The following is a 13,650-nucleotide window of genomic DNA, read 5'->3' as shown; positions in this document are numbered from 1 at the left end:
GTATACGAGTAGTAATTACTTTCACAGTTGAACAAAATAGGCGAGTTGGCGGTATATGACTACAACCGAACTTGCTATGGATTTTAGATTGTAGCGATTGTATGTACTTGCGTAATCTTGTCTACTTTCCATACGGATACTGTTGAGTTGATTGGGTGAGTTACAAACGGATTTACGTGACAAGGTTTTTGTGGTTGACTCTTTGAATATGGTAAGATGTCGAGACGTAATACTCTTTGCGTTAACTCAATTGCAACAAAAAAATAACCAGACAGCTTGTTCAAGGTTTCGACAAATAGATTGAAATATTCCGATTTAACTCATCGCGTCGCAACTAGATCGTGGTATGCACAAGTGGTTGTCAAGTCAGAAATATTTACAACAGGTGGCATTTCATTGACTGACTCGATTGTGTGTAGTAACACATTAAAATATCGCGATAGTAATTACTGAAACTCTATTTGACAAACGGAAAACTCAGTCGTGAATAGAGTTGTAAGGTTTCATTACTTGTTTCAAATCTAATTCTAAATATGACTGGATTGAAAGTTGGTAGTTATGTTTGTCAATTTATTTCAATTCAGACTATGTCAAAGTCCAAATATTTCATTTTGGATTATCTGAATTTACCTTTAGTACATCTCGCGAGTGGATTCCGACACCGTACTATAACATTTTTTGATAATAAGGATTCACGGATTTTCAATCAACAATGCCTGAATTTTTTTGGTAATGCTAGAGTTGGTAAATGATTAGTTGCGTGTTTTTGTTAAGTGTTTGATTTCTCAGTATTAAATACAATTATTGTATGTGTATACTTGTGATTCCTGATTCTCATTGAGCTAGTTGGTATTGATTCTATAGGTGTGAAACAGCGGCGCGGAATGTGCGAATAATTCGATGTGGCTGAAAGTCGGCGTCAGTAATATTCAGGTTACGTTCGATTCAACAGATCGCGTTATTAGGATTTCTCAAAAGAATTAGAGTTGTGTCGAATTAACACATTCAGATAAGAGTCAACTTGAGTTGTGTAGTAAGTTTCATTTCAAGTTGACAAATTGACACATTGCTTGAATATTTTCATGATTCTTATCATACAACTAAAGTCAGCCACTATTCCGGAGGCGTGAAACATATAGCGATCGCGGGCAAGTGACCAATTGTTGGTTTTCGAATCACCGACTGCGACGGTTCTGTGACAAACTAATTACCGAAATATTACCTTGTGAGCGGGCATGAGGGATCGCTATGTCTGAAGCATTACCCTGTGAGTGGTGGTAGGATTTTAAAATTATTTCACACCTTTTTGAATAAGCGTTCACTTCACAAAGGATTAGGGCTAGAGCAGAAATAAGTGATAATTTGTCGGTATTCAAGTTTCCGACACTGACGGTTCTGGTATTCGTTACTTATTAAATCTTACGAGTGAAATCAAGTTCTGTAACAAACTGCTTACGAAAATTTCACCGCGTGAGCGATCGATATGCCTGTAACCAGCACCGTAACTGCCGTACCCCAAACCCCCCAATTGGGGGGGGCCCGAGCTCGAAGGGGGCCCAAAATTATTTCGTGAATTAGCATAAATCATAGAGTATTTTTTGAAAATTTATGCAATATCTTCAAATTCAAGTAGCCATTTATCTTTATTATTAGGTATCGGGCCCTTACCGCGACACGACCCACCAAGACATAGAATCAAGTTTTAGGCCATATAACATGCGACTCCAAGAAATGTGCCAGAACGATCGGCAGCGAGAAAACCTTGGCCGAAAAGGTCTATGCTCTTATGCTGACCGAAGACTTCGTTATATATACAAAATACATAAAGGTTTAATTGTCCATAGGCGCCTAAATGACTGGCGCCGAATGTTCCTGTCTTTGCAATCTGAACCTCACCAGACAAATGCCATCCCGCTGGGAAAAATTTTAGGCCAGTGAAGAAATACCAATTTGAAATCGTGTGCGTCTCTTAGTTTAGAAGCCTACGTTTGGGCGATTCTACATTTTTTGATATAGCAGACTGGAAGTCACGAAATAACATTATGTAACAAAGTCATATCGACGGGTCCGCCCTCCCGAAAATGTTTAATCATTATTTACGAGCCCTCCCGTTTTCCAAGACACTTCACTCAGCTCTACCGGTAAATCTAATTACGTGAGTAGAGAGGACAATAAATTGATAGCATAATATATATGCAATCGCCGATCTGATTGACCGATTTTATCATAAATTATCGAAAATTTTCGCGCCTCGCGCTGGCTCACAATACAGTACAGATGATTTCGTGACAAACGCGAACAACGTGATGGAGGGGTCGTTTCCAACAAGACCCACGTTTTTTGGTTCTGATGAGGTGCTGCTTCGTTGCTGCCAACGGGTATACGCCCGAAGATGTTTAATTATTATTGAGTAGTCCTACCTTTTCAAACACACCTCACTCAGCTCTACCGGCAAATCTGATTACGTGAGCAGATAGTAGATAAAAATTGATAACAATATATATGCAATTCCCGATCATTACTGACCGATTCAGTCATGAATTCTAGAAATTTCCCGCGCTCCGCGCGCTTAGGCGACAAAAGTTGATTGACTACACAAACTCCCAACGAATATGATAAATAGTGTGAAATAGGCCACCGCCGGAGGGGGGTCTGGGGGGCGAAGCCCCCCAGAAGTTCGGTCTATAACCCTATGGGGGGGCCCAAGACCAAAGTTTTTTTGGGGGGGCCTGACGAAGTGCTGTTACGGCCCTGCCTGTAACACCAAGTCGCGAAAGATGGCTATGTCCGAGACATTATCTTGTCAGCGATCGCGGGGTTTTGCAAACTATTTCACACCTATTTGAAGTGTTAATTTGTGACCGTTGTTATTGTTGATATTCGAATCGCCGTCCACGCCGGCTCTGTGGTAAACTAATTACTCAAACATTATCATGCGAGTAATTCCTAGATTTCGCAAACTATTTTCACGCCTGTTTTGTTGAAAGTACGACATTCCGCCCGCAGCCTATACCCGAAAGTACGAATCACCGCCGCGTCCATAAGAATAATGATATATTAAAGTCGCAATCACCGTAAACGTTGGGATTAACTCGAATCGGTCATATATAATAATTTGGGGTATACACAATAACTAAGGATCAATCACGTGACTATTTACCATACCTGATACATATTCAACACCATGCCGCCGCAGCCCATACCTGAAAGTACGACTCACCAACACGAGTATTTCAATACGATTCACCACCGTATGAGGGGTCTGAAAGTACGAATCACGGCCGCGAGTTTTCAATACGAGTCACCGCCGCAGCCTATACCTGAAAGTACAACTCACCAACACGAGTATTTCAATACGATTCACCACCGCATGAGGGGTCTGAAAGTACGAATCACGGCCGCGAGTTTTCAATACGAGTCACCGCCGCAGCCTATACCCGAAAGTACGAATCACGACCGCATCCATAAGAACCCATTACGAATCACCGCCGAGAGGGGGATTCTGAAAGTACGAGTCACCACCACGGGTTTTCAAACGAATCACCGCCGCACCCATAAGAGCCCCTGCCACATCACGAGCGATCATACTAACTACTCACAGGTAACTATGATTTGCAGCCTCTATATATGTATCTGTATTTCTGTTGTCAAGTGATTAGTTGGTCCAACTATTTTGCTTTATTTGGCTGTGGTACTATAGGCCCCCACCCTATAAATATTGCAATTGAATTGAAAATGGTCCATTTGATGATGGTATTGAATTAATAAAATATGTGGCATTATATACCCTGATACAACCCCTACACTTCACATTAAAATTTATGGATGGTTTGTTAGTGTCGAAGGTGATATAGAAAAATGTATACTTCGATCCAAATTTATTTTACACCCTCCAAAACATAAATCATCTGTCACAGACCCCATATGACTCACGCATTCGAAGCTTTTTTGCATGCAAGGAAAGATTCTGCCAGCATACAATTGTAGATAAATTCGCGTACTGTAATCTTGGGATTATCACAGAGAATTTTCCAAGTATTTTCTGTCACACTGTCTCATCGGTACCACATCTCCCCCACAATTGGCCCACCTTGCGTTCATTCTCCAGAAACTCATGAATAGTCTTACCGTGTTGAATGAACATATAGCTGAAGATGTATAATTACGTGCCTTCTAAATCTTTGAAGACACCGCTTCTGTCAGCTTAATTGATAGAAATTCTGTCAGTTTAATTGATAGAAATAGGCACTTCGGTGCCTAAAATCAGCTAGATATTTTGGCCGAGACCTTTAACATATATACGTCAAATTGTCAATTGTTAATATACGCGTCTGGTCGGCCTATGACAATGGAGTCGGACTTTCGAGTAGCCGTGAAATGAGGGTCTGAGAACGAAGCAACGCCAGAAGTTCGGTTGATCACCTTATGGTTGCCCAAGACCAATGCAAGCAACAATATTATTTACCAAATTATAGCGGGGGTCAAACTAGTTAAGAAAGCTACTCAAGTAGAAATAGAAGTAGCTACGAAAAATCTACCCAAGTACGAGCGGAGCGATTATTTTTTGGAGAATCATTAAACTTGAAAATTACTTAACTCGATTTAATGCAACCTAAAACGACTTGACGTAGAAGTAGAATTGGAATTGACTGACTTTGAATATACTCATGTAAGAAAGTAAGTAGTTGTAAAAACGATCGTATTTCGTTCGCATAGATAGCCAAAAGCTGCAAATTAAGCTGTCCGAAAGGTGCAGAGCTTGATTCATTTTGATGCGTACCAGGAGGTATCCAATTTTCGACAGCAGTATCATTCATTGGCATCATTGGATGAAAATGATACTATTTTATGGAAATGCGATACCAATCCCCTGTTTACTCGAATAGCCCGTTTTTTATAGAAAATATCAGGGTATGGCACCATGGCCCATTTTATATGGCTCGTAGTTTAGTCGAAGAGCAATACGGAGAAGTTGTATCGGATACGGTGTAAACACTTTGTGCGATTATTATAAAAATGGTGGATCGTAGAAATGCCATATTTTGTAGCTTTATTTCCGGAAATTAAAGGCATTTCTACACTTGCTTTTATGGTTCAATATGTGTGTTCTCCAGACAAGAGAATTGAAACTAATTAGAACTCAAAGTATGGTACTGGAAATTGAAATTGAAATATAAATACTACTTCTAAAAGCGGAAAATGCATTTCACGTCTTAGGTCCAGAAAGTTTCAAGGTGGTATGCTAAAACAGGTCTAAAGCTAAAAAAAAAAGTCATTTTCCAGATTAGGACACGCCATGGACTGCTAGATTACGATATGATAAGTAAATGCTAGATTGCGAAACATCAGTTTTAAATGTTATGATCGGCAATATATACTGTGATGAAATATTTCATATGGGCGACAATGCGGTGTGAACGGAATCACGTAACCCGCTACCTAAATTATATTCACCGATACTTTCGTGAAGTCATATTGGCCACTCCATGTCCACTGTGCGCGTAGCGCGACGAAAATTCTAGCTTTACTCAACTTTTATGACAATTAAATGTTGATACTCGGTGAAAACAGCCCTGAAATTCTTCAGGCTATCTTCCTGATTGGAGGATTAAACTACTTCTACTTGACAAACTGAAAATAGCGAAAAGTAAGTGGCTAGATCACAACATATTACGAAGTAGAAGTAGAAGTAGCGGGAATTAGATCTACTTGAGTAAGTACCTAAGTAGCGGAGTTCTACTTGAGTACTTCAAAAAAGTAGAGGTACTTCCTAACTGACCACCTCTGCCAAATTCATCCATTAACCCTAAAATATTTTCTCACTTCATGGAGAAGTGCACACCGATTTTCCATAACATTAATCTTATAACATAACTGATTATGATTGTGCATGAAATATATGTATAAAGATCCCCAATGTGATAACTGAGTCACAAGGTTCCGAGTCAGAAGTCAATCTCACACACGAGTAATTTTCAATTCACCACCGAGTCAAGTCCGAGTCCAAGTCAGTGAGTAGAGGGTCGAGTCCGAGTCATATGTCTTAACTCAGTTCAGTTTTCAGTACAATCCGGTTGAACCCACTTTTCTCAACTCTGCTCGAGTGATATAAAATGATTCGCATTCATAAAATAGTAATTTTCCCCTAGTTTTGACAGTTTTGGGCCCTATTTTCCAAGTTTCAGGATTGATAGAAAAAACACCAATAATGACTTTACTATACTTTGAAGATACAATGAAATGTATGTATTGGCCGTCCTATAGCCTCGAGTCATACACAATGACTGGAGTACAAGTCGAGTCAACACCAAAATTAACTCGAGCCGAGTCATTTTACGCATTTGAAAAAATGACTCGATTCAAGTCGAGTCACCAAAAAATCGCGACTCGATACGACTCGAGTCATTACAACCCAGTAGATCCCCCTAGGGCAGGGGTTCTCAAACTTTTTTAGACACGCCCCACCTTTATGATAGTGAAAAATGTCGCCCCCCCCCCCCACTTTCCTCATATCACAAAATGTAACCACAATGCTAGCAGTCTTAACGGTTATTTTGATGGCACGATAGATTATGAATGTTGATTAGTGAATTCCCAAATGAGAAATAAGGACTATACACAGAAAAAAAAATCATGAAGTGGATGTAATCTTCATTTGACCACAGCTTCGCGCCCCCCTTAAGACGGGTAGGGTGCATCACCAAATAAGGGCCCAAAACCATCGATTTTCACTATATTATGCCATATCTTTAAGGACGGGATTTTACCTCTCAAATTTTAGCCCCCAAAGTTTTCCCCGGCTACGCCCTTGCACAGATGCAATTCCTTAATAAGGACAGGTAGTTTTGATTTGTGAGTTCGGATTGTTGATTCTTTTCACAGTCCATTCCGAATCAGGTCTTCTACAGTCTGCGGTTGTTGCTGCCTATGTCTGCGTCCTAACCGCCTCCGCTATTTCCAACAACCCTGTCGGTGATCCAGGTTAGTGTTCACCAGTAACCCACACGATATGTCCTGGGACCCGAAATATGATGTCCGTTGTACTATGCAAAGCAACTGTTAACTAAGTTACTAAATGTTATTACTACTTATGCTAGACTTCTTGTCTTCCGATATGTTGAGTACAGTACTTTATTACGGACCACCTTTGGTTCTGCCTACTTTGCCTGGATCCTGGTAGGGTTGTAACCAGGTTACAAGGTTCCGAGTCACAAGTCAATCTCACTTTTATAGTTTTAACTCGAGTCAAGTCCGAGTTCAAGTCAGTGAGGAGAGGGTCGAGTCCGAATCATGGCGTTGTGACTCGAGTCCAAGTCATTGTGTTTACTGTTCAATCCACATTTTAACTCTGCTCGAGTGATATAGAATAGCTCGCATTCATAATATAATAATTTTCCTCAGTCGTGACAGTTTCAGGCCCTATTATACAAGTATCAGGACTGATAGACGAAATACCATTAATGTGGTGACTTTATTATTCTTCGAAGTTACAATGAAATGTCTGTGTTTGCCGTTCTAGTCTCGAGTCATATCAATTGGTACGAGTCATGTACAATATCTCAAGTAAAAGTCGAGTCGATAAACAAATTAATTCGATTCGAGCAATTTTACGCGTTCGAAAAAATGACTCGAGTCAAGTCGAGTCCGCAAAGAATCGTGATTAGAGTCATTACAACCCTGTATCCTGGAATCCTACATTACGCTACGATTTATAACGGGGCTTACCAAATTGCAGTCTGGGATCGCCAGACATCCATTGCCAAGCCTTGGATGAGATCAATGCTGGTTAATCTACTTTATATGCAGATTGTACATTGTGCATTAGGGCTCTTCAAAAATGACTTTTTTTCTCAAATCGTACTGGCTACTTGATAAAATTGTTAGGTTACCTAATTTAAGCCTACACACAAAATTTGGTTCAATTCCAGCCAGTAACCGCTTTGCTACAGGAGAAGAAAGTTTCTATTTATTATATAAAATTATATGATAAAAAATTTGAAAATTTTCTCTTCACCCCATGAAAGTGTTAGGCTGTCTATAGAAATGATGCTCACCAAATTTGGTTCAATTACAACCAGTGGAAACGGAGTTATTGCCGTCGAAAAATTTTGATTTGAATAAAATAGTATTTACGGTGAGCACATCTATAATAAATAAACAAAGAATCGGTCACCGTAAATACTATTTTATTCATAATCCAAATTTTTCGACGGCAATAACTCCGCTTCCAGTGGTTGCAATTGAACCAAATTTGGTGAGCATCGTTTCTATAGACAGCCTAACACTTTCATGGGGTGAACAGAAAATTTTCAAATTTTTTATTATTTATTTTTATATAATAAATAGAAACTTTCTTCTCCTGTAGCAAAGCGGTTACTGGCTGGAATTGAACCAAATTTTGTGTGTAGGATTAAATTAGGTAACCTAACAATTTTATCAAGTAGCCAGTACGATTTGAGACAAAAAGTCATTTTTGAAAAGCCCTATTGTGCATAGCGTTTTTGACCTGTCACGTCGCATGATTTTCACACAGATAGCGCTTGATTTTTATTCTCATATGCTGTTGCATTGATATTGTTATAGTAGTTATGACGCTGTTTTCTCTCGGACCATACCCGTTCCCATAGGTTTCCGTGTATTTTCCTGAATGTTCTGTTTTGCATGTAGGGTGCAGGCCTATACAGTATAGATAGCCAGGATGGCGATACATGATTTCCGGCCAAGTGACCTTATTCCGATATTGCTCTATAAACCTTTGCCCGTTAGGTCATCGGTTGCTGGTGACGAGTTATCAGTTGGTTTGCCATTTCCTGCCACTTTTTCTTTCGTCACTTCACAACCGACTTCAACTCCGATTAGAGTCGAATTCGTAGGAGTTGAAAATATTTGGTTGCACTTTCAAAGTAGTTGGCGCCAGAGCCTTCTGACGAGCTCCAACTTCACCCAGTATGCGTTACCCAACTCCGAACCCGAAGGATGTTACAAAATTTCTGTGACTCCGACTGCACAACTCATATTCGCAAACTGTCGATTATTCACGTGTATAATAGGCTATTTAACTCATTATGCCGTCGCTTGAAAATTTCACTTCTAAAATAGGATTGCAGAGCAAAAAGCGTCGGTGAGACCTGCTTTAAAATTTATATTATATGTCATAGCGATGAAGAATGTGTGAGGGAGGCGGGGTACTATTTATTTGGCAATCGTGCAAATCAGTAGGCCTACATACATCGATAGCAGATACATTACAAAAATGGTATTGAGTGAAATATGATATACAGGAAAGCAAGGCATTTTGACCTTGCCTTTCACTCAATTCTATTTTTGTAACTGATTTGCACGACATGACAATAGTCTTCAAAACCGAGCCACGCAGGCCAGGATTATTTTTCTACAAAAATCGTTACATTCAAATCTCAGTTTCACTTACAAAAATAGAAGTGTCGAGAAAAATACAGGGCCCTGAAAAATATTTAGGCATAAATGAATAAAATAAGGTGTACGGCAATTCGGCCATTGCAAATACAATTCAGCGGTAACTTGAGTTCAGCGAGTCAAAACATGTTTGTGATCCATCATGAATTGTGAAACTCGTATATATTACGTGTAAAGTTTAAAGACGCAATGCTGTTTACTCATTACGATTCATATTTTATAGTTATGGAACAAGACAATTCTACCGGTGCGCTGTCTGCAAATGGAACCATCACATGCTTTACAGGAGAAATTGGTCAGGATACCGACAAATATGTGACTGTTGGTGGATTGATTTTTGTCTTCATCACCAGGCGCGTATATACCCACGGGGTGAATCTGCGGAGTCAATACACTTTTCAAAATGAGATCATTGGTGCTCACTACGGCGATCACCATCCATACCGATAGATTGCGAAGTCATTCCTCCCGTGGAGTAAACCACGAGGCCTTTTCAGTAAATCATTTCTGCAGTCAGGGTTGTGGGGTATGTCACTTCGTGGCCATGGTCACTTTACTGCTTACTCTGACTACAGACATTTCCAATATTCCGACTCCAAAACTTTAAACACATCGACTCTGACCCTGATATTATCTTCACAGAACTCCGACTGCAACAATCCTTTAAATCTAGGCTACTCGGAAAATTTATTACATGTATTGTACATGCATGGTTCGCAGAAAAATTGAGCTCGCAGAAAGAGGAGCGATAATTTTACGTGACACCTTTAATAACATTTGACAACGTTTGGTTCGATTTTAAAGTATAGATGAAGGCAGGGCATTTTACCAAATTTTTGCATCTCTGACTCTATGAAAAGTAGGAAAGCTCCAACTCCACATCCCTGCAGAAATGCTAATGTATTACATGGAGTAAAGTTAAATAGATTTTATGATACAATAATGGTAGCCCAATTAAATATTACTATAAGTGTTTTTAGTCAGCATTGTTGGTAGAATACATAGTCATCTGCATCCGAAAAGTAGATTACATCCCAACAAATAGTGAGCGTGAGCGGACCCCACATGTTTAGAGCGCTGGATCCCTAGTGAGCTATCTGCAACCACGATGGGACATTACCTATACTAATTGGACGAATGCAGACGACGGTTTTAAAAGAATTCAGAAGAATTAGCAATTCAACTTATGTGACACCGCAAGGTGCGCTGTCTAAGGCAGCGGTACCCAAACTTTTGTGGCACACTAAAAAATTATGAAATTCTCGTGGCAGACTTGGGCCGAGAAAATTCGCTTTAAAAATATCGATCTGGTCGTTTATATGAACGGAACATGTACAACAGGAACGAGTTTGCATTATTGACAAACACACCCGCGCATTTCGTAATTATAATTCCAAGCAGCATTGTTTCTCGTTTGAAGCTTTTTAATTTCCGTCAAAAATAAAAGCTATGTTCACATAGTCATTAGAATGCAAACTGTAACATCATTTTCCTTATTTTTGCACTGCTGATGGAATAGGATTTGGAAGCAGACAGCCCATACTCGTCCACTTTCTTTTGCATAAACAGCTTTCTTATAAAATGGGCATTTTCGTAAATCAATTGGCTGATCTTCTGCTGAAAGAACGCTTGATGCCATAACTGGTTTCATTATTGTCACATGCACTTATTTATCAGCTGTTGAAGAAGCTAGAGCGCCCTTAGGTCGCATGTGCTAGTCTCAAAATTTCGTTTTCATAAAATCCAAAAATATTCGTGGCACACCTGATAATCTGTGCCGGCACACAGTTTGGGAATCACTGGTCTAAGGTCATGCAAGGCCAATAATAGCAGCTATAAGACCTCGGCCTAAAGTGATAGGGATGGTGCGAACCGCTTAAAGGTTCAGGTTTGTATAAGAACGCGAACCTTTTTGAAAGGTTCTGTGTGAACTCAAACGTGAACCAATGACGCCACATTGCTACTTCTAACCCTAAATTTCAGTGAAGTGATATGTTTAGGGTTGCACTTAAAACAGATATAAATTTGAAACAAACATGTTTTAAACAAGGCCCTGATTGAAAACATGTTTTTTATTGTTTTTTTTTTAAGCCATGACGTCACGAATATTGAATTAGGACGTCATAGTGGATTGACATTGGCAATTAAAAATAAAGAGTAAATATAGCTCCTACAACCGACGATTTTGAGGGTTCCAACCATCCCATATATCGTATACGTCGGCTATATCGGGTGGTAATTGTCCGTAGCCTGATGCAACATGTTTTTTAGAAAGTATTTACACAATTATGGCATGATTTTACAACTCAAAAAACATTTTTTATAAGGCCTTTATTTAAACAGTGTTTAAAACATGTTTTAAACAAAGTGTTTTAAACAACCATTTGTTTTAAATGCAACCCTAGACATGTTAATGTACGTACACGTTACCTGGCGACGACTCAGACTACACTATGCCACAATGCTGTAGTAGGCTTACGTGGTGACTTTTCAACGTCACCCTATGTATCTACTGGAGCAATCAAATGCTATGATAATCCCATAAAATCAACATCTTCTGTCACTTTGCCAACACTTTCGACGAGGACGTGCAAGGGCGGATAAGCTTTCGCCCCAACGGTCTAGGCCAGATCGGTCAATGTGTTCGGTTTCTGACTATTGCGACGTTGATGTTGTGCAGGGTGTAAAACGGCTTTCTATACTTGCTACCGATATTACCCCATAAACAAGCTATACAGTAGCGAACACCAGAAACGAAAAGCTGAATATTTCGAGCAAACTTTTCACATTTTTTCTCATCCTGACGACAAGTGTCGAGTGCCGTCCCTGGCCTAACGTCACTGCTTCAACAGGCGACTTCCAATTTTCCAAATAGCAATACAATTCAAATTCACCTTATTGAGAGCCAGGAATGCGCTCTTGTGAATGACTTAAAGATCTTCCTTTTTACTCCTTTCTAAAGTATACCAATCATACTTAATTTGGATAGTGATGAGCTGGTTCAGTTGAAATTAACCACTAATTGAGTGACTTTAGCAAGGAAAATAGGGTATAGTCCAATTGATGTTTAACAACTAATTTTTGGATTTTGATAAGGAATTATCTGAAAATGGTTGGAATCATATTCAACATTCGATAACCACTAAAACAATTTGTACTGAAATCATTCTCCTGATTTTCTCGTTACGAGGTTTCAATTTTCATTTAGTCGACCTGTAGTCTATATTCACATGTGTGTTGAAACCAGTGTACCATTATGGCTATTTTGTTTATGCTTGCATCAGGTTGAGAACTGCAAGCGAACAAAAACGTATAACTCTACGAGGGAATCGCATCAAACCAGATAAGGCAAGCTGCTGTTGCTGTTTTGTTGGTGGAAATGACAACATATCTGCAGGTGGGATTACCCATTTAAACTGTGTCCCATCGTGAACTAATCGGAACTTCCTATTAAATTATTAGGGCAATAATGGCTTATCTTAACAGGTGAGCCATATGATAATTTGAAGGTGTGCCTCCGAGCTATGCGGAAAATTATGGAGTAGCTTAGGTAAAGATCTCAGTATTTTTCGTCTTCCTATTCCAGCAAAAGGTAACGTTACACGTAGTCAGCGAATTGTTCTATTTAAATTATTCATGGTGTCTAACATGGAAATGACACGATTTGCTCTATCTCGTGTTAATTCCATGAAAACGCGGACGTGGTTTTTAGAACTCATGCTCAGACATGACAAGGCTTCTACATGTCTATGGGAATCTGACAGCCACCCTAAATGTTAGTATTCCCAAATGAGATAAGTATATATTTGTGTAGCGGCTAGCTCCAGTTATAAAGCTATTATTACCTAGCACGACGTCAGATCAATCCGTATATACTTACGTCCAAGCAGCTCAAACGCTTGGTTGTTGAAATTACTGTATACTTACGTGCAAGCAGCTCGTCTCCGAAAATAGCAGATTAGCAGAAAGCGCGGGAAACAGATAGACTCAGATCAGCCAAAGCTCGGGCGTTGCCCACCCTTGGATTATACCTGGTTTCAAACTTGGGATTTACGGAACAGCAGCAGCTGAAAGAAAAGGAAAGGACAAAGCGGAAAGACTCTCCTCTGGCCGCCTTAGTAGAGGGGCCGTCAGGGGAAGTCAGACGAACGATTGGACGAGTCACAAAGACAAACCAAGACCCGAGAAGAGGACTCAATGACAAAAAAGCAGTAA

The 13,650-nt window shown here is 39.6% G+C and overlaps 1 protein-coding gene and 1 long non-coding RNA gene across 2 annotated transcripts in view; one reads left to right on the top strand and one right to left on the bottom strand.

Moving 5' to 3' along the window:
* Window positions 1-6,986, top strand: part of LOC145455949 (serine incorporator 5-like) — a 28,821-nt gene extending 21,835 nt beyond the window's left edge. The window contains exon 7 of the mRNA XM_080333980.1: window positions 6,883-6,986. Coding sequence (XP_080190106.1) covers window positions 6,883-6,986 — 104 coding nt within the window. The remainder of the gene's footprint in view (window positions 1-6,882) is intronic.
* Window positions 1-13,650, bottom strand: part of LOC145455512 (uncharacterized) — a 130,984-nt gene that overhangs the window by 66,859 nt on the left and 50,475 nt on the right. The window lies entirely within an intron of this gene.

Source organism: Botryllus schlosseri, chromosome 14, assembly GCF_051294905.1.
Source record: "Botryllus schlosseri isolate E-star chromosome 14, Bs_hap1, whole genome shotgun sequence".
Taxonomy (NCBI): domain Eukaryota; kingdom Metazoa; phylum Chordata; class Ascidiacea; order Stolidobranchia; family Styelidae; genus Botryllus; species Botryllus schlosseri.
This window is presented reverse-complemented; position numbering and strand designations above follow the sequence as displayed.